This window comes from Sceloporus occidentalis, unplaced genomic scaffold (genome assembly GCF_023333645.1).
Source record: "Sceloporus occidentalis isolate IW3139 unplaced genomic scaffold, rSceOcc1.0.p SCAF_6, whole genome shotgun sequence".
In the NCBI taxonomy this organism is placed as follows: Eukaryota; Metazoa; Chordata; class Lepidosauria; order Squamata; family Phrynosomatidae; genus Sceloporus; species Sceloporus occidentalis.
The window spans coordinates 24,972,800-25,000,246 of record NW_028316986.1 but is presented as its reverse complement, the minus strand read 5'-3'; the positions used below and the strand labels follow the sequence as shown (position 1 = coordinate 25,000,246).

The 27,447-nt window shown below is 43.3% G+C and overlaps 1 protein-coding gene across 3 annotated transcripts in view; it reads left to right on the top strand.

Moving 5' to 3' along the window:
• The window catches only part of TTC7A (tetratricopeptide repeat domain 7A), a 317,709-nt gene that overhangs the window by 68,067 nt on the left and 222,195 nt on the right, over positions 1 to 27,447 (top strand). For all 3 annotated transcript variants that reach the window (XM_089529137.1, XM_089529136.1, XM_089529135.1), the window contains exon 11: positions 23,534 to 23,638. In XM_089529137.1, the coding sequence (XP_089385263.1) occupies positions 23,534 to 23,638 (105 nt within the window). The remainder of the gene's footprint in view (positions 1 to 23,533; positions 23,639 to 27,447) is intronic.

The following is a 27,447-nucleotide window of genomic DNA, read 5'->3' as shown; positions in this document are numbered from 1 at the left end:
TCTTCTAAACTCTTCCAAATTGTGGGTGGGGAACTTGTATCCTGTAGGCCAGATATAGCCTGCAGATGCTTTGGACCAAGCTGGCAGGCTCCCTCCTTGGTCCTGCATTAATGTACCAATTAGCTTTAGCAAAAAGGTTCCATTTGCACTAACTGGACCTTTTTGTCTAAAGCAAATCATTGTGATGATTTAATGCAGATGAAGGAGAAGGCGGGGAAGGGGAGAAGTGACGAGAGAGAGAGAGAGAGGTTGGGGGGCTATCCTCATTCGATTTTGCCCACATGTTCAACGCAGACTGGTTATTCTGAAAGGCTACATACAAGTGAATGTGGACCTAGGGCTTGTGAGAAGTTCTCCAGCCCTGCATACTGTTCCCTTGATGTAGTTACTTATCTGTATCTTGAAATATACAGAGTACAGTGAGCCCTCCACATTTGCAGCTTTGACTTTTGCTCTGATTATTTGTTTAATGGAGGACCTAGAGATTTCTAGAGAAGACACTTCTCTAGGCATTTGTAGGTCCCCCAGTGCAATTCTGAAGTCAGCTTTTGACAGATGTCGACTCCAGAGGTATGCTGGAGGAACTAGAGATTCTTAGAGAGATGTTCTCTCAGGCTAAAAAAAGGTTTGTGGTTTTCCCACTTTCATGGTAGTCCTTTGCCCCTATTCCCAATGAATATGGAGGGCCCACTATATTGTTTACTAAGGAGTGAAACTATTTATAATTATTATATTTATATTCTTACTTTTCCTTCCACTATGGATCTTGAAGTTCTCTGACACACTCCCATCCAGGCACTGGTCAGCCCCAGTTCTGCTCAGCTTTTCCAAAGTAGTGGTGTCAATGGATTCTCAGACCATAGCTATAGTGACAGTGGGCAAAGTTCAGGAACTTTTCCGTTCCAGTTTATTACATTCCAGTGGCTGTGCTGGCTAGGGGATTCTGGGCCTTGCAGTCAGAAGAAATAACTTTTCCAAGTTCAGATGCTTTCACACAGACACAAAGTAGCAGATGCTGTTCATGTTTACACACACACACACACACAGAGAGAGAGAGAGAGAGAGAGAGAGAGAGAATTGCATGTCAAATGCAGAGATGCCACTGATGTTTGCCGCTGAGTTTGCCCTCTGATTTCCAACAGGTGATTCTACAGGTAATTGGGAAACATGAGTAGGAGGGTGGCATTGCATTTAGGTCCCAACTAAGGACTATGTAGGGACATCTTTTTGGCCACTGCGAGAAGCTGAATGGTGGATTACTGATGGTTTTGGTCATATCAAGCTGGACAGTTTGTGTGTACTCATATTGAATTAATGGAGAGTTTAGGTGACAACATGGGATCTGATCTTTTATAAGGTGTTCTTATTTAGATTCTTTTTAGCTGCAGGCAAATAAAGGCAAGTGGGTGGAGGAGACAGCAATTCTGCCTCCCTTAACAGGAGGTTGAAATATTTCCTGGGCAATGCAGAGAGCGAGAAGAGGAGGCTTTGCAAATAGCTGCTGTGCTCTTGCCGACACCTTGGTTACTCTGAGCCTTTGCGTGGGCGAGAGAATCAAACAGCTCCCAGCTGATGCTTGCTGTGCCGCTGAAATTTTGGCAGAGAACATTGGGCAGAGAAAGAATAGTGAGAGGCTTCTCTGCAATCCTTTGCCACCTTTTCATTTGGCTTTCTGCACCTTGCCTTCCTCCCCCCCCCCCCCCGCCTTAAAGCCAGCATTGCGCAGAATGTAAGGCTCTCCCCTTTAATTGAATTCAGGATATGTCCAGGTGCACAGAATATCAAACCTCTGCAATAGGATTGTTGCAAAAACAGTGAAGAGATTTGCAGAGCCTCGAAGACTAATTTACAAGGTGGAGAAAGTTTTTAAGTGCATGAAATTTAATCTTCCATTGCAGATATGAAGGTGCATGGGGACGAGGCTAGGGTTTCCAAATCAAGGCTAACCCAGGCCCTGAGGTTTTGAGCCAAACCCTTAGACTGAGGGATGGCTCCTTGTGATCTCACCAAAGATAGTCCCTGGAAATGTTACCAAGAAAAGACCCTGATGATGTAATTAAGTATGATACCTTAAACATCAGCTGTAGTTGCCTGGAGTGTGCCATTCAAATCAAAAACACCAAATCTAGCAAACAAGGGAAATACAGTATATATTCACACCTTTCAAGGCAGTGCTCTCACCCTGAGATTTTTCACTCTTGTCCTGACGACTGGAGAAGTGAGCCAGGCCCTGAGATCTAGCAACCCTGGGGAGGGCAATGGTAGAAGTGAAAGCAGAAGTATGCAATACACAAAATACAGAGCTTTACAATTCAGTTTGATCTAGAATGTATGATTAACAAGCATAGTTGTTTAGCAGACTTACACTGCAATCCTGCAGGTGCATTTCACTAGCTGTTGCATTTTTCCCGGGGTTGTACAGCAGTGACAAGAAAAGACAAAATTGGTCAGCTCTAAGCAGCTTATTTCTGCAGTGCCTGCCCTCCTTCACAGCTGCTATGCCTGGAGCCTTTTTCCTACTGCCAACTCTGGCATAGTTACACTCATGTTGTATAGCAACAGCATTCTGGCTTTGGAGTGTGGGCAAAATAAACACAGTGGCAAGACTAGATGGAAGATTCTGGGTACTGTAGTCCTTCTTAAAGTCTTCAACAGGAGTCTTGTGGTACCTTGGAAGACTAATTAATATGATGGAGAAAGTTCTTGTGGGGCTTGAAGTGTAATCTTCCATTGCAGATATCAAGACATATGGGGATAGTGCTAGGGTTGACAGATCAGGACTACTCCAGGTTCTGAGTTTTCAGGGAAAGTAATTTTTCCAGACTCTGTAATGAAAGGTGTTAGAGTAATCAGTTTGGGCTTTTACTGCTCTGTAGTCACTGGCTTACAATTTACACAGTTTCCTGCTCAGTCTGTTATGTTATTTAATATTATTGTTGGCTTAGCGTTTGAGTATTTCTAACATTTTAATAGTAATTTGTTAGTTATTTTAGTGAGTGTTTTGCTTTTCTGTTTGCATACAACCCCAAAGGCAGTAGCCCTTCAGGTGACATTTCTGTTTGCATACAACCCCAACATTTTGGGGTGATATACGAAATACACACACTTAATAGAATAGCAGATGGAACTTTATGTCCCACAGCAGCAGAGGCATAGTTTAGTTCTTAGGGGTCCAGGACCAAGTAGTACACATGGGCACCTGAACATGGGCACCTCTGCCATCTTGTGTGCCATGGGAGTGACTGGTGTTGGGCAGGAGGCTCTCATTGGTTAGAGATCCAAGCGCAACGTCTCTTCCAGTTCAGTGGTAACTGTGCTCTTGCAGAGGAAGGAGCCCAAGGTTCACATCCTACTCTGGTGGGAAACCTTCAGACAGCCATTCTGGGGTCAACTAGATGTGGTGATCACGTTCCCACTTGCCTATGAACCAGGACAGAGCAGGTCTCTTGCTTTAAGGTTTTAAAAAACTGGTCCGGAGAGGGACACTCCATTGTCCTGGTCAGTGAGGGAACAGGCAGGATTAAATTTGAATTACAGGACTCTGGATAGCTTTAAGAAGAGGTAGCAACTTTTAGAGGGCCTGGGAGGCCATTTCAACCCACCTGGTCCTACCATGTACTATACTAACACCCAGACTAGAAATGACCAGATGTCCAGTTCCAGCTTTGGAAAACTAAAGACTAAACGGGGAAGGATTGGGTAGGTTGCCTGCAGAACCCACTCTGATCTGGTTTGGAGGAAAAGGCAAAAATACAAAGATTTATTTACAGCTATGTTGGAAGTATACAGGCTCCAAAAAGACTGTAATGGTGCAGCAGCATGTTTGTGATGATGATGTTAAGATGATAATGATTTCTTTGTTATCTGCTGTCAAGTCCACTTCAACTATGGCAACCCTTGCTGCATCTACAAGGCAGAATGATTTCAGTTTGACACAGTTTTAATTGCCATAGCTCAATGCTATGGAAGTCTGGGATTTGTAGTTTTGTGAGATATTTAGTCTTCATGGTCAGAGAGCTCTGGTACTGCTACAGACTACAAATCTCAGGATTCCATGGAGCTTGACAGTTAAAGTGGTACAAAACTGCATTACTTCTGCAGTGTGGCAGCAGCCCCCAAATCAATGATAGACGTGCAAGTCACCCTACCTCCAACAGCCCAACTCTGGTCTTGGAGTCTAAGGCTTTGGCTTACTTGATTGACTCTATCCATTTGGAATGCAGTCTTCTCATGATATCTGAACAATCTCAATTTAGTCATCTTGGCTTCTAGGGAGAATCCAGCCTTGATTTGCTCTGGGACACATTTTGTTTGTTTGTTTAGTGATGCATAGTATCTTAGAACTCTTCTTCAGCACCACATTTCAAATGAATTGATTTTCTTCCTATCACCTTTCTTCACCATCCAGTTTTTACAGCCATACATTTATTCAGGTCTATCAACTTTTTCTGAGTTCGAGATGCAAAGCGACTTACAGCAATTTTTTTTAAAAAAATCATTAAAAATACCAAGATAAAAAGCTAAAATGAGATTAAACAATCAAAGAAATTAGTTAGATTAAAACACTTATAATTAAACACACACACAAAATGGCACAATTTGCCTTGATAGCAAGTTTTAAAGTTTTGCCTGGCAGTTTTCCAGGATGGCACAAAACCTTCCAAGAAAGTTGTGGGGTTGGGGGAATGGTATAAATATATCTGAGACCTAATTCAGCTGCAGCAGTGAGGAGGGTGGGTCTGATTTGGGATGCTCCTTCTGTTGTCTTCTTTGCTAAAGCTTAGTCCAGTTGCTAAGGAACACACTTTAAAAAAAGGCAGCACATTTGTCTTTGCATTGCAGTCAGGAGCCTTGGGAAAAGCGAGGGCCTTAGATGACTCCTTAAATAGCACAAGCGGGGAAAGGAAGTTAAAAGATGGTACATCCATCAGTTCAAGATTTGGTTACAAAGGTCATCCAGCTAGAGGAAATTCTGTGGGCCGATTTTTCGAGAAGGGACAAAAGGTGGTGGTGGAAAGGGCAGGGGAAGAGAGAGATTTGTGTCTTTAAGTCTGCAGCGCACATGGAATTTTCCAAAGATGCCTGGAAATTCAGCACAAGCACACTGAGCTGGCTAAAGCTAACGTTGTTCCGCTTGGATAATAGCCAATAATTTGAAACAGAGAATGTGGTGGGCTGTGTTTTATGTTAGGTCATATAAATCTCTGTAATAGGAGGCAGTCTTTTCTTCTTCTTCTTTTTTAATGATGAGCATTAGAACCGGACTGACTGGCAGCATTCTTTACCCCCACCGTTGCTTCTGCCAGCGAGATATGGCAGCAAGGATATGGCAATAGATTATAGACACTGAAATTCACCGGGGAGGGAAAGCCAGGGATCATTCACATTGCGTTATAAACCAGTTTGCAAACTGGTTTAAAAGTGGGTTGTTCACACTTGCGTGATTTTTTCTGACCTGAATTCAAGGGGGGGGGGGGGCAGAGCAAATCCCCCTTAACCCATTTTTTCCAGAAATGATTTCCCCCCATGTCTTTTCAAAAGCACCGGATTTTATAAAGGAACAGCCAATGAGAACTTGCTCCCAATGCCATTCAGGGCATCCAGGAGAGAGGAGTTAATGTGCAGGGGCAGATCATGCCCACCCCTTTGCTTTTTCCCTGCTAGCCAAAGCCATAGCCATGGAGGGGGTTATTGGAACATCCATTAGATGGTGTCCTTTTTAAAAAATAAAAAAATAAAATTTGAGATATGCACATCTGAGCTATTGCATGGCTACAGTAGACAGTACCTTTAAATTGCATCACTAACATGACACAGGTGCGGGGGGAAAAAACTTCTATCAGTGGGGGTGGGGATTAGGGGTCTGAATTCTCCATTGCCATCCTCCGAGGCCGACGGGAGAATCACCGCAAGGCTAACCTACCCCAGGGTTTCTTGGCAAGGGATCTTCTGAGGGTCTTCCCATTGTCATCCTCCAAAACTAAGAGAGTGTGACTCCCCCTCAAAGTTAACCTATCCCAGGGTTTCTTGGCAAAGGATCCTCTGAGGGTATTGCCATAGCCAACCTCTGAAACTTAGAGTGTGTGACTTCCCCTCAAGGCTAACCTATCCCAGGGTTTCTAGGCAAGAGATCCCCTGAGGGTCTTCCCATTGCCATCCTTTTACTATGTTTTCAATTTTTCTTGAATGTCCTATATTTTGTGGTGCCTTGTCTCCTTTTTGGCAGCTAGTCCATCGTTCCTTCCTTTCTTCCTTCTGGCAGAGAAGAAGAAGAAGAAAAGGGAAATCTTTGTGCTTACTTTTGCAAAAGAAAACTGCACCAGGGGAGAAGAGACAGAGGGAGAATTGGCATTTGGGAAAGGAAAATGAGAGAGGGAGAGATTGTTGTTTGTTGTTGTGTATCTTCAAGTTGTTTCTGACTTATGGCAACCCTAAGGATAACCTATCACAGGGTTTTCTAGTCATGTTTCTTCTTAAGGGGTTTGCCATGGCCATCCTCTGAGGCTGAGAGAGTCTAACTAGCCCAAGGTCACCCACTAGGTTTATGGCTGATCTGGGATTCAAACACTAGTCTCCAGAGTCCCAGTCCAACATTTAAACCGCGGCACCACACTGGCTTGGAAGGATTGCTCCCTCTTTTCCCCCTCAGCACCCTGGGCTCTACTCAAAAGTAAAGGCTGGGAAGCCAAGGAGGAGGGACGGATCACTCCCTCTTTATTTCCTTCAGCAGCCCTTGCTCTACTCAAATGTAAACTCTGGGAAGTAGAGGAGGAGGAGTGGAGAGAAGGATTGCGCCATCTTTATTCCCCTTATTCAAGGGACATCATTTTCCCGGGATAATGATTCTTTAAACCCCTGATCTCCCCTTCCCTGATTTTCTCTGTGTGATAAAGTCCTATGACAATGGAAGTGGTGTGATTGAATGCAATTGATATGGAGGATCCATTTTGAATTGGTGCTTCAGTCAATGTGAATTTCAACAGGGTTAAGTTGCACTGGAGAGATTCGATTGGAGTAAACGTAGTGTGAACTTTGGTTCGGAATCACAACATTGGATCCGATTGAATCTCCCCGCTATAAAAATGTGAGTGTGAATGGGGCCCTTGATTCTAAGGGGTTATTCAGATGGTCAATATAATCTGGATTGAATCTTTGTTGTTCAGAAGCATTTTGAATGCAGCCGGTTAAGTTTTTTAGGGAAGTCTGCCAAAAAGCCACCAAATCAGGAATAATCAATATTAGGTTTTTTCCTTTAAAAAGATTTGTATCATTGGAAGTGTGAATAACTGATGCAAATAGACCTGAGATAAACTGGGATAAAACTCTACATGCCTTGAATATGTTTCAAATACATTCGCACTGTCAACTCCCATCTTTATTTGAGTGTTGGCATGTGTGAGCACCAAACTTGCAGAGATACGCATAGATGCGGTTCCATAGTGTGAATAACAACCCCGGAATGCATGAGAGAGATTATTCGCATAGTTGTGCTAAAAAAAGATGGCTAAATGATCCCTAAGACTACAATGAACAGGCCATCTATCATCACATATACATTGAATGCTCCATTCCTTGATTTGGTGCCTTCCAGATATTTGGACTGTATTTCCCATATGTCCTACTTGTAGACTTTCCAGAGCCATCCAGGTGGTGGCTGTAGGAAAAATGATGCTGGACTAGTTATGCCAGGCCCTAAGAATGAATCTAGCCCTACTGCAATCCTCACACTATCTTCTGGACCCTTTTCCAGATTGTGTTTGGTTTCCTAGTTTTTGCACAGCCTCTTCCTTATTCTAAAGCATTAAAATTGTCTCCTAAGCTTTAGATAACAGCAGCAAGAATATCAAGCTGAAATATGCTGTTATTTTTGGTTCCAGTTAATTGCCTGTGATCCTGCCCACCACTGGAATGCGGCCTACAATAATTTAGCAGAAATTGACTTTGGCTCTTGTGCTGAAAAAGATTTCCTAAACTTGATACAAGCCTTTGGTCTGATCCAGCAGGACTTTTCATGTCATAAACCCTTGCCATAAATGCAGAAGGCAAAATCTTCCTGCATGCAGATCTACACTTCCCAAAATACAGGCGTGTTTTCTTTTGAGATGGATCTGTGTGGAGGAGGAAAGGATTTATATGTGATGTGTGAAGAGTGAACAGCAGGAATTGCAATCTGAAGCCAGGAAGTGTCGTTATTTCACATCTGGCCTGGGGAATGCCATTGTTGTATTGATTGGAAGCATCCAATTCTAGAATTTGTACCTAGATGTAGAACTTGTATTGAAAGTCTTCCCTAGTTTAAAGGCACATCACTAATACGTCTTATTATTACTATCTTGCAGTGAACCTTTGCAAACAATGTATTTTCCACCCACGGCCTGACTGAGGAATACCAACATTTTAATTATCTGATTATTTAGATTCTACACAGACAGTGTGGGATTCATTGTTACTCTAAAACAGTTGTTATATGATCATTGATTGTCTCTCTCACACTATGGAAGAGTGGCCGCATATGTCTTTATTTTTCTTTAGTTATTTGAAACATTTTACCCAGCCCTTTAGCCAAAAAGCCTGCCAGAGCAGTTTACAAATAATGACAATCTCTGCCTTCCGTCTTTCAAACTAAGTAAAAAATGACAAGGCATGAGAGAACATCAGCCAGGCACAGCTCCATTGTGACTTGGTCCCAGTGGCTGGTAGAAGGCCCTCCCTCCACTCCTACTACCAATGTTGTGGCCTCTGCAGGAGAGGAGCAGCCAGGCAAACCGTCATTGTGCCTTGGTCCCAGCAGCTGGCGAGAGGCTCTTTTTCCATTTCAACAACCACATATGTGGCCTGTGAGGGACAGAACATCAGTCAGTCACATATCTATTGTGCCTTGGTTCCAGTAGGTAGTGGGAGGCCCTCCCGCCACACCAACTACTGCTGCTGTGGTTTTTAAGGGAGAGATGAGCAGCCTATCCCTGGCCCTGAGTTACTTGAGGGAATGCCTCTCCCTACATAGTCCACCCGCACTCTCAGAACATCTGGGAAGAATCTATTGGAACATTCAAAGACCAGGCTAACATCAACTTTCCATAGAGTGTATACAGCCATAGCCCCCAAGTTATGGAACAACTTGCTGGAAGAGATCCATCTTATTACCACCTTAGATGCATTCAAGAAGGCACTTAAGATGGATCTCTTCCGGCGGGCCTACCCACCTGATTTTTTTATAAAGAACCTAAGAAAAATCCCACTTCTGGTTGTAACTGTGAATTTTAGATGATGTTTTTATTGTTTTAAATTGTATTTTTGAGTGATGTATTGTTTTATTCTATGTAATCTAGATGTAACTGCTGTTTTATGGTTGTAATCCTGCCTCGATCCATCAGGAAAAGTGGGAAATATAAATAAAATTTATTATTATTATTATTATTATTATATAAAAAATAATAAAATTTTATTTATGTTTCCCCGCCTCTCCCGATGGATCATACAGGCTACTAAAAACAAGTACATACAATGGTCTTATAAAATACGAAGAAGATATTACAACAATAACATCAATCCATCAAACATCCAGGGGCAAGGCAGAATATCGCTGTCAAACAGGCATATTGGTCTTCACTCCTCGGGGGGGGCGGGAAGCTTGATGAAAGAGTACGGTTTTAAGTCTCTTTTTAAATGTTTCCAAGGGGGTCGTGAGACGGAGCTCGTCAGGAAGACTATTCCACATCCTCGGGGCCATTATTGTAAAGGCCTTTTGGGATGAGGAAACATATTTGGAAGATGGTGTTTCCAATAAGTTTTTACCAGATGTTCTAAGTGTGCGGGGCGGATTGTACAGGGAGATGCGGTCCCTCAAGTAACTTGGGCCCAAGCCGTGTAGACTTTATAGGTAATAACCAACACCTTGTATTGTGCCCGGAAGCGAATAGGCAGCCAGTGAAGAGCTTTCAGCTTAGGTGTTATGTGGTCAAACCTAGATGCACCGGTGACCAATCTGGCTGCCATATTTTGTACTAACTGAAGCTTCCAGACTTGATACAAAGGTAGCCCCATGTAGAGCGCATTACAGAAATCTAGGCGAGAGGTTACCAGAGCATATACCACTGTTTCAGGGTCCCTTTGGTCCAGGTAGGGTCGCAGTTGGCGTATCAACCGAAGTTGATAGCAAGCACTTCTGGCCGTCGCATCTACTTGAGATGTCAACTGCAGGGATGAGTCCAGAAGTACTCCTAAACTACAAACTTCATCCTTCAGGGGAAGTGTGACCACGGGGACAGGTTGGCAAATTTCCTTTCCTGTGCCTGGGGAACTAACTTATCACAAGTACTTCCGTTTTCTCTGGATTCAGTCTGAGTTTGTTTTCCCTCATCCAGCCCATTACCAACTCCAGACAGGCATTCAGAGGAGAGATGCCATCCTTAGTCACTGCATCAGTCGGAGATTATCTCCAATTTGTTGTTATTAACTGCCTTCGAGTCAACCTTGACTGTGGATGAGACATCTCCAAGATCTCTGTCCTCCACTGCTTTGCTCAGATCCTACAGATTCATGCCTCATTGCTTCCATGATTGAGTCTAACCATCTGGCATGTGGTCTTCTTCTTTCTACTGCCCTCTACCTTTCCTAGAATCACTGTGTTTTCTAATGCCATCACATGATGGGGCCAAAGTATGACAGCCTCAGTTTTTTTTTTATCATCTTGGCTTTCAGGGAGAATTCAGGCTTGAGATGTTCTAGAATCCATTCATTTGTCTTCTTGGCTGTCCATGGTATCCTCAGCACTCTTCTCCAGCACCAGATCTCAAACGAATTGATTTTATTTCCACCCATTTTCTTCACTGTCCAGTTCTCACATATGTACATTGTGATGGGGTATATGATGGCTTGGACAATCCTAACTTTAGTTTCAGCATTATATCTTTGCTCTTTAGTATTTTATCCAGTTCTTTCAAATCTGCCCTTCCCAGTCCTAGTTTTCTGATTTCTTGACTAGAGTCTCTGTTCTGATTAATATTTGGTTCAAATTATAGAAACTATTTGACTATTTCAATTTTCTCATTATCTAGGATGAATATTCAGCATTAAGGCCATATTGGCTCTATCTGCTTTAGCCTTTTTCAATAATTATTCCAGGCCCATGTTGGTTTCTGCTAGTAGCATTGTGTTGTCTGCATATTTTAGATTGTTAATGTATCTTCCCCCAATCTTCACTCCCCCATTGCCATCTCGTTTTTCCTTGTGTGTCCTATCCTTTTAGATTGTAAGCCTGAGTGCAGAGAACTGTCAAATTAATAATAATAATGATGATGATGATGATGATGATAATAATAATAGTTCAGCAGCAGTTTAATCCCAGCATAGCAGAGGTGTGTCTGTCTGGTGTTTTTCTCCCACTGTGGCTACAACAGTGACACTTGGAATCTGGAGTTAGGAGCTATCTGTAAAATGCATGTGCACGCACTAATTGATGCAACTGAATTTTTGTATGCATAGTAATATTCCTGGCTTCCTCCCATGCAAAGGATTGTTAGTGTCAAGTACGAACTCCAGTATCATTACTTTTTATTTCTAATGCTCAGGTTGTGAACGCCACATAAAAAAGGAAGCAACAAAATTCAGGAAAGTTATTTTTTGGACTGCAACTGAGAATTCCCAGACTGAGGGATTAGGGGAGTTGTAGTCCAAAAGGTAATGAAATGTGGTGGTTTAGTGGTTAGGGTACCAATTCTGAAAATTGGAAGATGAGAAGGTTGGCAGTTCGAGGCCTGAGTGCTGCATGATGGGGTGAACTCCTGTCCTAGCTTCTGCCAACCTAGCATCTTGAAAGCATGCAAACGCAAGTAGATAAATAGGTACCACTTTGGTGGGAAGGTAGCAGTGTTCGGTGCAGTCATGCTGGCCACATGACCACGAGTCATCTTCGCACAACGCTGGCTCTTTGACTTAGTAACAGAGATCAATACCGCCCCCTACAGTCAGTTATGACTAGACATTCATGGCAAGGGACTACCTTTACCTTTTACCTTTAGTCCAAAAGGTATCTTTCCCAAACTCTGGGTATTAGCTGATTGTGAGGAATCCCAACATTTGCACAAGTACAAAACATTTAGCTAGAGATCATGGAAATATATTGCTGGTTGTGCGGAACACACAAAGCCCCTTAAAAAACCTTCATGATGACTGAATTTAATGGCACACTGATTCTTTTGGATGAAAATCTGACCAACAAGAAATGGGGTAAAATGGAGTAGCTGGAATCCACAATAACTTCTTTCTGCCCTGCAATATTTTTCTTGCAAGCTGTTTATCTCTCCGTTATCCCTTCATATGTCACTTATGCCAAGCAAAGGTATATTGTTATTGCTAGTTATCCCTCTTCCAGTTCAAGTCTGGTTCACATTTGTGAACAAAAGCATATCTCTCCCAATATTCTGTCCTCCTTGGTTTGCTCTATCTGCAGGGATGTTCTGGAACTTGGACTGTATGTTGCAAATATCTGCTTCCCTGCTAATAAGGAAATGCGCCAATTGTTTTATGTTCCCATGAATAAATAAGAGAGTAATTTGATTCCCAAACATTCAGCTACAAAAATGACCCCCCCCCACCTGTTATTCAGCTGAAATGAAAAAAGTTTGGAGTGAACAGCAGTAGATGTTTTTGTATCGAAGAAGCTGTGAGTTGTGGTCCTCAAAGCTAGTTCCTAGAGTTAGAATTGTTTGTTTTTAAATTAAAGCAAAATGCAGAAGCAACCAAGTGTGGTCCATAAACCAAAAATGACTCTGACGTAAAAGACTTCTATTGGAGATTCTCAAGAGCCACACTGAGTCAGAGTGGTCTGTACTGAAGTCAATGGACCAATGATTTCACTCTGAATAAAGCAGGTTCATAGTTTGGCTGACTTACATCAAGAGGGACTGCATGGTGGGTGGAAAGGTCCCTTATTAATTTCTCCTCCTACACACACATAATACCCTTCATTAAAACAAGTGTTTGTTTACAAGCAACCTTAACTTTCATTGCAGAGGTGGGAATTGTGTGGCCTGCGTGTCCTTTGTAGTTCCTGGACTCCAGACATGAAAGACTCTCCCTAGCCATTGAGATCAGTTTTAAATGTTTTTGGCTGAAAATATTAGATTTTCTGATTTAAAATTACTCTGGGGGCACAGTTTAGTATTATAGTACTCTTCTCTCCTGGCCAAAAACAGTAGGACTCCATGTCATCTTCCAGATGTGATTTCTAGTCCCAAAATGGAACTTCTGGGGAAAAGTTGGCAATTTAGGAGATGGCTCTCTGACTCTTAGAGCATGCCTGCCTCTGATTTATTGGGTCATACTGATAAGATGATAATGCTTAGTAAAGTGGGTGGCAGTAGGGAAAGAGTGAGATCACAGTACAGTGGACTGATTCAGTCAAGGAAACCATGACCCTCAGTTTACAAGGCATGAGGGTCTTGGAAATCTCTGTTTCATTCATAGAATTGTCATAAGTAGTAGTAGTAGTAGTAGTATTTCTTTATTTTATGGTATTTATACTCCACCCTTCAGCCCTAAAGGCTCTCAGAGTGGCTTACAATTATTATTTTTAATTAGACGGTTCCCTGCCCTCGGGCTTACAATCTAAAAGACACGACACAAAAGGAGAAGGGAATGCTGGTGGGAAAGGGGGTGAGGTCCAGTGGTTATTCTCTCCCTCTGAGGCCTGGACCAAGGCAGATGGACTGCAGGGAGGGCTCTCTATCTTCAGGCTAGGCCTGATGGAGCTGGGCCTGCCTGTTCCCTCCCTCGCAGGCCAAAGGATGACAGTTATCATGGATGAGGGCTCTCTTTCTTTAGGCTAGCCCTGGTGGAGCTGGGCCTGCCTGTTCAGTCCCTCACAGGCCGAAGGATGACAGTTATCATGAAGCGAGGGCTCTCTTTCTTCAGGCTAGCTCTGGTGGAACTGGGCCTGCCTGTTCAGTCCCTCACAGGCCAAAGGATGAAAGTTAGTAGTAGTTGTGTGCCTTTGAGTTTTCTGGCTTATAGTGACCCTAAGGTGACCCTATCACAGAGTTCTGGAATGACCTGCCGGAGGAGACCCGCCATATTACCAATCTTGACAGCTTTAAAAAAGGCAGTCAAGACAGATCTCTTCCAACAGGCCTTCCCAGATTAGCATCTCAGTCGCTCCCATTTATTTCCCTGTCTTGTCTGTTTAAATAATTTTAACGGTATTGTTTTATTGTTACTGTTTATAATTATGATTGACTATGGTGGGTGTGTGGGTTTCTGGGACATTGCATTTTATTTTAATGTTTTAATGTTGTTAGCTGCCTCGATCTTAATGGAGAAGTGGGGATAAATTATTATTATTATTATTATTATTATTATTATTATTATTATTATTTTCTAGGGCTCAGAGACTGTAACTTACCGAAGGCCAACCAGTGTGTTTTCATGGCCAAGTAGGGAATCAAACCCAGCTGGACTAGTGATTAGCAAGTCATTAGTTTAGACGAGTTATGAGTAATCTTGTCTTGTTCTTTTTGCACCAGTGAATCTAACTGATGTTATTATTTGCACTGTTCCTTAGATCTTAGAAGTTAAAATTACCTGACCATTCTGGCAGCTGTACGATCCATGCTATTGTGCTTTCAGACAGGTATACTGCCAGCAAAAAGTTAATGGGGTGTTGTGGTTTGAATGGTGGACTAGGACTCAAGGGGATCAGAGTTCAAATCCCTACTTAGCCATGGATCACCACTTGATCTTGATCAAGTCACACTCTGACTAAATGTTGCCAAGAAAACCCTATGATAAAGTCACCATAGAGTTGACACACAACAACAACAACAACAACAAAATGATAGGTTTCCAAAATGATAATTTCTGACATGTTAAGAATTTCCAGGGGTCTTGTTTTCAGAGTTGTATAACTCAAAATACTGAAGCTGCCCACTATTTGGCAGCTGGTCCTTCTCACTATGGCCCCATTCAGACTGGCATCAAAAACCTGGAAGGAACTGGGCTGATTCAGATGCCCCTCCCCTGAATCTCTCCGTTAGCAAGTGCCCACTACAAAAAGAGGGGCATTTTAAATCGAATGCATTCTGTGCCTGCTGTGAAGGTGCCTGCTGTCAATTAAGCGATCGTCATGGTGACATTTTTGCAGGGGCATCGGAAGTGTCCTCCCCCTCCTTTTTTTTAAAGAGCCATGCACAAAATGCCCCAAAGTGTCAGTTTTTTAAAAACCTCTTTTTGTGTGTTGTGTGTATATGTGGGCATTTGGGTCAGATCTGCCCCTGTCCCCGTTTTCAATCCCATGCAAGCTAATGCATCCCCCACTCCTTGCCCCCCAGAATGCCTCTTACACATGAAATAATAATGATGATGATGATGATGATAATAATAATAATAATAATAATAATAAATTCCTCACCTCAGAAATGCCAGTAAAGGATGCAATTGCCATGCATTCTTTTTTGTTTGTTTGTTTGTTTGCTTTTAAAAGCAATTCAGGGCTGCCTCTGAATTCAGTAGCAAAAGCATGTATCATTTGTCTAATTGACAAGAGCAAAAAATGTAACATTCCAATTGTAAGTCTAGCCCTTTGCAACATTTGTAACATTTTCCTTTTGCTGGAAGCCAGCAGATGAAAGGGAAAGTGCACATGCTGCTAGCCCTGCTCTATCTGCCTCAAGAAAACAGATCATGCACATATTTGATCAAAAATATTTTTTAAAAAATATGAAAAGGGAGGGTGCCTGATGTGAGCTTCGTTCGTGCCCTGCCTTTGACCTGACCTGACCCTTTTCCTCCTGCTAGAGGAGCTTTGCCATTGCCTTCCAGTGAGGCTGAGAGAGTGTGACCTGTCAGTTCCAACTAAAGTAGACCCATGGAATGAATTGGGAATAAAATGGAAATGCAGCACAGGCATTCCTGTAGCATCCTCATATAACACAAATAATAATAATAATAATAATAATAATAATAATCCAGGAGCAAGAGGAACTGAAAGTAGAACAAGCAGCCTGATTTCCCTACATGCCCCAGCGTAGCCCCGCAACCCAATTCCCCCTGGAAATCCTCCTCCTCCTCCTTTCTTCAGACCCTCTCCTTCCTCGGGGATGCCCATTGACCCTTTCCCCCAGCTCCTTCATCCTCCTCCTCCTCCTGCTCCGTTTTAGAATCCCCTCCATGGCTCCCTTCCTCCCACGGCCCCTTTCTCCTCCTCCTCCTTCATCATCACTTTCTCCACCCCCACCTCTCTCTGACAGCCCTCTGCAGCTCAAAAGTCACCCCTGATTTCCCCCTTTCCTCCTGTCACCCTTTGCATCCAGATTCCCCTTTTTTCGGCTCTTTCCTCCTCCTCCTCCTCTCCCTCCTCCTCCTTCTCCCCCCTCCCTTCTGATGATGGGAGGGAATGCTCTGACCTCTGCCCGCCCCCTGACCCTAATCCCTCTCTAATTTGCCCCGATCATGATCGAGGGCAAGTTCAAATTTCGCGCAACCCGAGTCTTTTGGGAAAAGACGGATTTTAGCCCGAATCTGGATACCTCGGTGTATGGGGCATTTCCTTGTGCAAGCCCCGACATGGATTATGACGGATTTGGATCCAATATGAGCTTCACGTGCAAGAATCGCTTTCAAACTCGTTTTTTTCTGTAGTCTGAATGGCCCCTTAGTAATGTTTTTACTATAATGTTTAGGGAGTAATCTTTACGTAAATATGCATGTATGTGCAATCACAGGCACACATGAAGCATCTTTCAAAGTGTATCTTAGTACAGAGGTGTTTCCAGGTTCAAATCTTCCCTTTTCATCCATTAAAATCTAGGGGACACTGGAGAATGGGGAAGTTGTTGTATGAGGTTGTAATTCCCCTTACTAGTGATGGGAAAACAGTAGTTCTGCAGGCAGAAGTATTGAGGACTGAGAGAAGTCAAAGCACCTCCCAATAGCTGCTGTGACATTATTGGGGGCAAATTAGCTTACTTGCTAATTAGCTTACTTGCTGTTCACCGCTATGATCTTTGGAATAGCGGTATATAAATAAAACAAATTATTATTATTATTATTATTATTATTGTTCCTCTGTTACCAATAGTGGCAGGGAAGTACTGATTTCAGCTGGTTTAGGATTGCTCAGGAAAGAGGAGGCTATGACCTCTTCTACCTTCCAGTGACACCAACTATTTTCATGCCACTATTAGCAGTGTGATATGCAGCCATCATGCTTAGCAGCCATTAATCCCTTTATCCTTCATGAAGTTCTCTAATCCCCCTTTAAGCTGTTCAAGGTGGTGGCCAGCACTAGAATTTGTTGCAAGAAATTATTCCCGCTTCTCTCATGTCTTGCCTCCAGAATTAAAGATATATTTCTTTTTCCTAAGTAATGGCATCTATGAGTACAAAACATTTCAACACATTCACTGGAAAGGTGGTTCACAGATCAGACAAGATGCATCATTCCTATACTGTACTTATATGAAAACCAAAAGTCATATTTACATAAAAAAAGTTGTTCTCATCACCTTTCCCATGGTATAAGGCAATGCCATTCCAGAGTAATGAAGGTTAGTAGAAAAATAGCAGCATAAATGGTACCATGCTCAATATCTTTCAGTAACAACTGACTAACAATGAAGATTGTTATGATACCATAAAGATTAACATGTTTTATTTGGCATTAGCTTTTAGACAGCTGCTCAGTTAGACAGCTGCCCATTTCATCAGAAGCATCTGATGTCATTGGCTGCTCTCCAGAAAAGATTATACCTGATAAAATACGTTTGTCTTTAAGAACTCCCCAAGAATCTTTGTTATTTTTGCTGTAACATACTAACATGACTACCCCTCTGGAGAGAACTTACTAACGTTTCTACTAGTTTTCGCTTTTCCATGCTGCACTAAGGGTGCTTTTGGGGTGTGTGTGTGTGTATGTGTGTGTGTTTTGTATTCATCCTGGGTTGAACAAGGTGCAGTTGATGTTGTCTTCCATTTGCAACCCTCCAGTGTTTCCCCACCACTTCTTCCATGCATTGTATTTCTTTTCGCATGAAAAATCTGCTAAGGAAAGGAGGATGGGATGTATTTATTTAATTTGAAGATTATTTTAATAGCGGGCCCTTGGTATGAGCTGTGGTTTGCTTCCAGGACCCCCAGTGGATACCAAAATCTGTGGATGGCTTAGTAAAATGGTGTCCCTTGTATCAAATGGTTTGGTGCCAGTGTGGCATAGTGGTTTGAGTGTTGGATTAGGACTCTGGAGCCCAGGGTTTGACTCCCAGTTCAACCATGAAACCCACTGGATGACTTTGGCCAAGTTACATGCTCCCAGCTTCAAGGGAAGACAATGGCAAACCTCCTCTGAGCAAATCTTGCCAAGAAAACCCCAGGATAGGTTCACCTTAGGGTCACCATAAGTCAGAAATGACTTGAAGGCACACAACAACAAATATAAAATGGTGAACAGTAAGTTTGCCTTTTGGAATTTTTTTTGTGTGTGAATAATTTGAAGTTGTGGATGGCTGTATCTGTGGATTGCAAGGGTTGACTGTATTTTACTCCTTAAACCAAGAAAGACTCATAGAAGGAGACAAAAACCAGTCCTTGCTCATTGAATCCAAATGACACAAGGTGCAGGGAACGGGACTGGTGGTGGTGGAATGAAGTGTCCAGAGAATTTCCCAAGAGATTAAAAGTGTTTGTATGTCATAGTGGCCAATAACTTCTAAATAGGTGCTTTATTGTTTGAAATGAAGAAGCCAAACTTCTTCTGTTTGATTGCCTTTGTGACCACTCATGTTACGGTCATGGGAGGGTCACTATTTGTCTACACAGTCTTCCTGTATCATCTAAAGTAGAATGTAGATGCCTCTGAGATTGTAACACTGTCACTTAATTTGCCTTGTAAGCTGTGTGAGAGCCAGTGTGGTGTAGTGGTTTCAATGTTGTGCTATTGCTAGAGACTCTGCTCAGCCATGGAAACCCACTAATGAGCTGGGCAAGTCATACTCTCTCAGCATCTAGAAGGTAATGGCAAACATCTTTTGAATAAATAGTTCTGAGAAAACCCTAGGATAGGATTGTCAAAAATTGGAGTAATCTTGAAAGCACATAACAACAACACTGTTTTTCAGTGTAGTAGGTAATACATATTTTCTGAATGTGTTGGGTTGCTATGATGGGTAAGTCCTTTTTGCTTTCTTCTCCTCTTCTGCTTCTTCCTGTTTTCCCTTTGCTTTCTGTATGTCACTTTTTCCTGTCTTCTCAGGACAGGTTCATTCCTCAAGAAGTCTGTAACTGTGGGAGAGAGGGGCCAACACTGATGCCTGCTTGGTAGTAGGCCAGTAGCTTGTGTATAACAAGTTGGAATTGCTGCACACTTTTGAACTGAAGGCACTAGGAGCCATTCATCTGGAAGCTTTCAGAATGGGAGATGGTGGGAAAGAAACAGGTGGCTGAAGTCAAAACCAAAATGGGAGGCAGAGTTTGTCTCTGGGAATCTGATGAGGAAAACCTGCTGCCTGGGAGATGTACTTCGGGGCTGAAGTAATGGCATGCTATCTTTTGATGGATAGTGATGCGAAGGCAATCAACAGCAGCAACAAGGACAGTGATGACAAACCTCTTAGAGACTGAGTGCCCAAACTCAGTAGCATTCTTGCATTGGGAATCACCCAGTGCCTGCGGGTGAGGTGTGGAGGAGACTTCTGGGGGTGGAACCTCTGGGGGGGGGACACAAAGCACACTCTCTCAGCCTTAGACTAGCCTTAGGCTAGCAATAGCAAACCCCTCTTTGATGAAACTTCCCAAGAAAGCTTCACTTTCCCAAGATAGTTTCACCTTATGGTGACAATAAGTTGGAAACGACTTGAAGGCACACAACTCATGCTCTCTCAGCCTCAAGGGATGACAAGGGCAACCCCCTCCACTCCTTCTCCCTCCTGTGCCATTAACTAGCACTGAGAACCAGTTAAAAGTATGAGAGGGGAGAAGGAACAGGCACACGTGTGCTCTGCTCCTTCCCCCACCCTCGCCTGCCTTTAACTGGCTTTGGGAAGCCAGTTATAGGCACAGGAAGGCAAGGAAAGAGGAAGAACAGGTGCACATCGGCTCTTCCTCTTCCTCCGCCCTCCCATCCCTTTAACTGCATCCCCAGAGACATTTAAAGGGACAGGAAGATGGGAGAAGAGAAGGAGCCAGTGCAGAGATGGCACATGTGCCATAGGTTCGCCACCACTGTGCTAGGACTTGCGTATGTGGAAATTCTCATAAGAATAAAGATGCTGGAGAGGGAACAGACCTGTGCTCCAGTTAGATTTTCCTTCGGGAATTGTATGCATGGGCAGTGTTCCATATCCATTGATTTCTCACCGAAGTAGATTGTCTAGTAATATTTGTTTCTTGTGTCTTTATCAATAGTATGTGACATAAAACCAAACTATGAGTTATATGAGAAAATCTGTAATGGGATTTCTTATTTTATTTCAAGGGATATTTGAAGGGATGCCATATTAAGGATGGAGCAAACTTGTTTTTTGCTGCTCCAGAGACTAGGACATGGAACAGTGGATGCAAGCTAGAGGAAAAGAGATTCCACCCAGACATTAGGAAGAACTTATTGACAGTTAGAGCCATTCCACAGTGATATATGCTGCCTTCCATGCTGAATGGTCATCTGTTTGTGTGTGTGTGTGTACTTGGATTGTGTATTTGTGCATGCTGGGGGACAAAATGGCTCTGGTGGTCTCTTCCAGTGCTATCATTCTATGATTTTTTTTATCTTTCAAAAGCAAACAGAAATACAACTGTGAGGGGCTGAGAACTGTCTTGACAGTACCCATCAGTGGAGAGAAGGGTGTTGCAAACCTTGCTTCTCTAGTATTTTCCAAATGACCCCCCCCCCTTCTCCCAACAGCTGTTCTTCACCTTGCAGGGAAAATATTGTGCTATTCCTGTTCAACAGATAAGGGGATGTAGGGGGAAGAATGTACCCCTCCTTCCTATCCGGGGCTGCTTTAAGGAAATTATTTCTGGCCAGTCTGCTTAAAGGCAAATTAAACCCTAATTTGACCTGGAGCTCAGATCATATTGTAGTTATTCCTTGCATACTTGCTTCACAGTGATGTTGATGTATTCTCAATGAGCTCAAATGATTGGCTGATGTTTCTTATGTTGCTTACGATAGCTAGTGGGTAGTACCATCTAGGACACACCGACCATGCAGAACAAGGAGGAGGCAAGTCGCCTTCCATATATTTATAAATGTGGGAGGCAGAAATAAAAGCAGAGTTACAGTGTACCCAGCAAGAAACAGGTCTACATTTTATGATTGGTGAAAGAGGCATCTGTATGTTAATGTTAGGGAGGTCTAAGTAGATTCTGCTTGTTTCCAGTAATGATGGTGGGATTTCTGTTGCTTTATGTTTCGCCTTGAGTAATAGTCTAATAAAAACTCTTTTTAAAGTGGGGAACTGAGATGAAATCTTTCTTTCATAAACCACCCTCCTCATCTAGGTCTGCGCTTCCTGGATCCTTTACATTAGGGCTGGGAAGCCATGGACAAGGTGATCTAATGTCATAACCATAAAGGACATGTTTTGCAGTGCAAAATGTAGGGCATTCAAGAAAAATGTAGGACATTTCCAAATAAAAACTGAAAATACTCATATGAATGTAACTTCTTAGTCACGTTCAAATTGTCATTTTGAAATTCCTCCTGGCCAGAATGTTGAAATGGTGGTTTGTCCTGGAAAAAGAGGACATCTGATCACCCTGGCCGTGGATGATTCAAAAGCAGGACTTGTCCACTTCCCCCCACCTTTGGAAACACAGAAATCCATGCTTCCTGTTGGTAATGAAGGACATTTCTGGTTTTGCTTTAAGAGTTTGGGGAACAAAAACAAAGTATGCAGTAGACACAGTATGAAGATTATCAGACGAGGGATGTCTGTTCCTGTCCCATCATATACCCATCCTTCCTGCATGATCACAGGAAGGACTTTCAGATGGGTTCACGCTTATCTCATCCAGGAAGCGCGAATGACAGCCATTGTGTGACAGGTTTTCAGATGAAGTCACACAGATCTCATAATTATCCCACCATTAACCTGTCATTAAAGCAACATTGGCCGGCATATTGAATTAATAGAAGTTCATGTTAATGCAGCGCTGCTTTAATGTCACATTAATGGTGGGATTGGCACTACGATTTGAAAGCCTTTCATACTATCACAGTCACGGACAGATTAAGGATGGGATAAGGGTAGGGGAGCGATCCCATCCCTGTCCCGTCCCCGTGTGAAAATCTCTTATGTTTTTGCTGAGAATTGTGGCCTCTGGTGACATCTGAAGGCATGGTTCCCCATTCTGCAGGAAAAAAGTTTGGGGAAGCTCTGGGAGATGCAGGAAGGGCCTTGGTGCATCCTGTGAATGGTGCCATTCCCACTCTTGCCTTTCAAAGACCACTCAACCAGCGCAGGGGGAAAATTTCCCATTGTGCCACCCTTTACATTGGGGTGGGCAACTTTGGCATTTTATTTATTTATTTAGAGTATTTATACCCCGCTCTTTAGCCATGAAAGCCCTCAGAGTGGTTTACAGATTGTTCATTTGACAGTTCTTTGCCCTCAGGTTTACAATCTAAAAAGATAATGGCACAAAAGGAGAAGGGAATGGCAGTGGGGAAAGGGATCAAGTCCACCAGATACTGCGGGTTCTCTTCCTCTGAGACCAGGGTGTGGCAGTTAAGATGCAGGGAGGAGGCCTTTCATCTGTTTCTGGGTCTAGGCATGGTGGAGCTATGGGCTATGCTGCTGCCCTCCCCAAAGTCTGAAAATTATTTTAAAGGAAATGTGTGCACAATGTATATATATTTATTTGAAGAGATACACAGATATACTATTCTTCCTCAATGCTCTTTCATCCAAATAAAAGCAAAAACATTTTATTGCCAGAGCTGCCCATACTAAAATTAATTCTTCTGAGCAGATGCAGAGCGGGTTTCCTTTACCTCTGAGTATGTGCATCAGGTGCTGACACAGGAGTGGGGATGCAGACCAAGCTTGTAAATGAGAAGATGCAGTTTGGGCAAGCCTAAACTGTTTTAGGCTTAAATCTAAGCCTCTTTTACTTGCTAAACACTGCAGAGACAGTGCTTGCTGGATGAAGGATTCTGGGTGTTGTAGTTCAAAAACTGGTATTTCCAAGCTTTCTTTTATGGAAGTATTTAGCACTGATAAAAAACAGTGTGGCGTAGTAGAAGCACTGGATTAAGATGCTAGAGGCCAAGGTTCAAATCCCTGCTCAGCCATGGAAACCCACTGGGTGACCCTGGGCTTGTTACTCTCAGCCTCAAAGGCAGGCACTGGCAAATCCCTACTGAACAAAGCTTGCAAGAGAACCCCATGACTGGGTTTCCTTAAGTTGAAAATGACTGGAAGGCAAACATCAACAACAAATTTAGCATTGGGAAGGTGGCATTTGGGTTAAGTAACTTGCATTTGCTCCACAGTTGCACTGTCTAACCATCTTCTCCCCCTTCTCATTTTTCTCTCTCTAGTCCGCACACGCTGTCTCGGTGCTCAGAGAATGTGCTAAGCTGCGTCCTACAGATCCCACTGTCCCTCTCCTGGCTGCCAAGGTCTGCATTGGGCGTCTGCACTGGGTAAGCGAGCTGGCGCAGTGCTTCTTACATAAGACATTAGGTGCCGCATTGACAACAGCACTTGAGTGCAGTTTCAAGAGAGGAGAGACAAGAGGAGAGTGGGGGAAGAAATCCTGAATAGCTGCAGAATTATAAATCTGCGCTGAAATGTTGCAACAAGCTTCCCACCTCCCAGAAATGCTGTTCTCTTTTGTTTCTAGGGGATGGGGAAGGAAAATTTGTTTCAGACTTGTCATAAAATGCAAGCTGCCTGTTCAAACTGATTTCCCTAAACAGAATCAAAATAATTGAGTCTTTTTGCCTCCTAATGACTGTGCAGCCTGGTGTGAGCCATGCCCTTGTGTGTTTATTGGGAAAAATGCCCCACACTGTATGATATGATTTAGTTCCCTGTTAAGCTGTGCATTGACTTGCTGCTGAAATGAACCTAGAAATCTGCCTACCCATTGGAAGGCTTGGGATTTTTTTTTCTTTTTCTTTTAGGCTCTGGCTGTTAGCTGGGTTTCTTCTTTTTGTTCTTAACCCCAGAATGGCAGGCTGCTTGTGTGTGTGTGTATGTTCGTTCGTTCCCCCTTCATTTTGGTCTTGTTAATATGTACCTTCTGGTTACATCAAGAGGGCGGGTGGGAGAGGCTGTGGCTTTATAAAATGCTGATCATCTTCAGCAGCAGAAGCAGCTGCTAGTCTTTAGCGGTTCACATTTAATAAATTCTCCAAGCAAGATCCTGCTCTGCCTGTCAAATCCTTCTCCACCAGGTGGCCCTGCAGTCAATGGCTGGTAATTTTGTGAGCCAAATCACAAGAGAGGCAAGCTGCAGAGAAGGAAAATAGATGGTTGGCCAAGTGCTTGGGGTTGATTAATTGTCTCGCTTTTAATTGATTTGACTGAATAATGAACAGGTTGAAATAAATATTAGGGAATCAATATAACAGGTGACAAAACCATGTGGACACTTAATACACAGCTCACCTTCTGTTAACTGACAGGGCTGACAAATAATTAATCCCTGGAATTTAAAAAGAAATTGTTAGTATATTCGAGTGTTGCATTGCTCTAAAGTGCATTGCTTAATGCAGTTGTGTCTGTCTGTCTGTCTGTTTCTGTATGTAAGTCAGTTAGGCAATGCATTTGAAAAGCAACACTAAAAATAAAATACTAAAATAAATAAATAAATAAAACACTAAATAAAATAAATAAAACACTGAAAACAGTTCACATTTTGATATTTGTTTTGGCCAAGGCAGCATATTCTACTAACAGGTCATACCCTCAGGAATTTCTTCCTAACGTTTAGGTAGAATCTCTTTTCCTGTAGCTTGAATCCTTTGCTTTGTGTCCTAGTCTCTGGAGCAACAGAAAATAAGCTCGATTCTCAATATAATATCCCTTCAGATATTTAAACATGGCTACTCCATCAGATGGAATAAAAGAATATGGGCCATCTATATTCTCAGTGGAATCTGTGTCTCTTTCTTGCCCCCATCATCTAATACAGTACCCGTGTAATCCCAAACTATTTTAATTCATTTTTTTAAAAGGTTAAATCATATATGTCTTTCTTTCCCACCCAGATTTGCATCCCACCCCAGGAATGGCTTGCAACAAATATAATTCAATGCTAAACCAAAAAAAAAAAAAAAGTCTATAGTTCAGAGGCCTTTTACAGCACAGTTCTATCTGTGAGTGCAGTGTACAGCTTATTTCTCAGTAAGGGTGTATAGTTTTAGTACAGTGGGAGAAGGTTTCAGGAAAATGGAAAAAAGAAAAAATGTATTTTCTCCCCCCACCCCAAGCCTGTTCCCTCCTGCTCAAGGCTTGGCGAATGTGGAAGCACAACAAAGCTTTTATTCTGGGTGAGTTGTAGTCCTAAATAGAAGTACTTATTTTAGCTGCTGAATATGCCCTGTAATATTTTGTTGTAGATCCCCCATAGATTTAAGCTCTTAAGAGCCCTGGTGGTGCAGTGATAAATACCTGTATTGCAGCCACTCACTCACAAACCATAAGGTTGCAAGTTCAATACCAGCCAAGGGATCAAGCTCAACTCAGGTTTGCATCCTTCCAAGGTTGCTAAAATGAGTTCTCAGCTTGTTGGGGGCAATTTGCTTACAGTTATAAACCGCTTAGGGAGTGCTGAAGTGCACTGATAAGTGGTAAAGAAATGTATTTGCTATTGCTATCTGAACAATAAGTGGGATATATACAACCACCTGGAAAAGAATATAAGACATAGGCCAACATTTTCCAACCAGGCCTTCCACAAATAAGTTGGGTTACAACCTGCACAATCCTATTGCCCGTGTAGGCACGGAACGAGGGGAGACGTAGTTCAACATATCTGAAGGGCATAAGGTTGAAGGAGGCTGACGTATGTTAGAGTTACAGGTTGAGTCTCCCCTTATCCAGATTTCTGAAATCCAAAATATTGCAAAACCCAAAACTCTTTTCATGGGTGACTGAGATAGTGGCAGCTTTGCTTTGTGATGGTTCAGTGTGCACAAACTTTATTTCAGGCACAGAATTATTTAAAAGGTATTGTATAAGATTACCTTCGAGCTTATGAAGCATAAATGAATACCGTGTTTTGAGTTAGGTCCCATCTCCAAGATAACTCATTATGTGTATGTAAATATTCCAAAATCCATCCAAAACACTTCTGGTCCCAAGCATTTGGATAGCGAAGACTTAACCTGTACCTACTAAAAATGATAATGGCGGGGTACAGACGGGCAGGAGAAGACGTCTTGGAGGTGTATTTAGCTCAATGCGGAGCTTCCAGACCGCCCGCCCCGGGGGCGTGCTTCAGGTGTTGGGGCTTCCACACGCGGGGCAGTGAAGACGCCTCACCTGGGTCCGTTTCGGACCCGGAGCTTCCATACCGCCGCCTCGGAGGACGCTGCAAAAAGAGAAGCAGCTTCCGCACGGGCGGCCCAAACCGCGGCTTTTTTTTTTCTTTTGCCGCATGAGAAGTGCGCAGCTGCGGCAGTCAGCCAGCAGCCGGCAAGTTCCCTTTTCCCAACTGCAAAGTGCGCATGTGCACCGTTAAAGGGCCCAGGTCCCTTTAAACTTTTTTCCCCGCCCTGCCCAAGAACAAAGGTGGCCTCCTGCCAGCTGGTGATCAGCTGGTGTTGGCATCCTTGCCCGCTTGCGCATTGCGAGTGCCACCACTGGCATCATGGATGCCTCCTCTCCTTTGTTCCCTGTGGTCTTAATGAAGCTGCAATGGACAGCCACAGCTGTCGCCGCTGCCACCGCCGTCTTCCCTGCCTCCTCTGCCCCCTCCGCCTCCATTGCCACTGCAATGGAGGTCCCATCATCCACCACCATGACAGCTGTAGACTTGGATGACAGCAGCAGTGATGATGATGATGGCACAGAACAGCGAACGGCAGCGGCTGCCATAGCGCTTCATATGGCTACTGTTGGCGGTGCCATGGCCCTGGCCAGAGTGGCACGTCTCCGCCGATGCTGGCAGGTCCCTGCATCGCACGACTTGTGGGACAACTTTGTCTCAACCATATGGTCTGACGAGCAATGGAGGCATTTCTTCCGAATGCCCCGTGCCCTCTTCCACAGGCTTGTGGGCATCCTGCGCCCAGAACTGGAGAAGGCAGACACAGTGATGAGGAAAGCCATCCCGGTGGAGAAGAGAGTGGCCATTGGTGTCTTTTCACTGGCACACAAATCCACCTATATTGTGACGGCAGCGCTGTTTGGGACTGGCGTTGCCACCGTGGGGGAGATCGTGGTGGAGTTTGCCCTGGCCATGGAGAAGCTGCTGCTGTCAAGGACCGTGTACCTGGGGAAC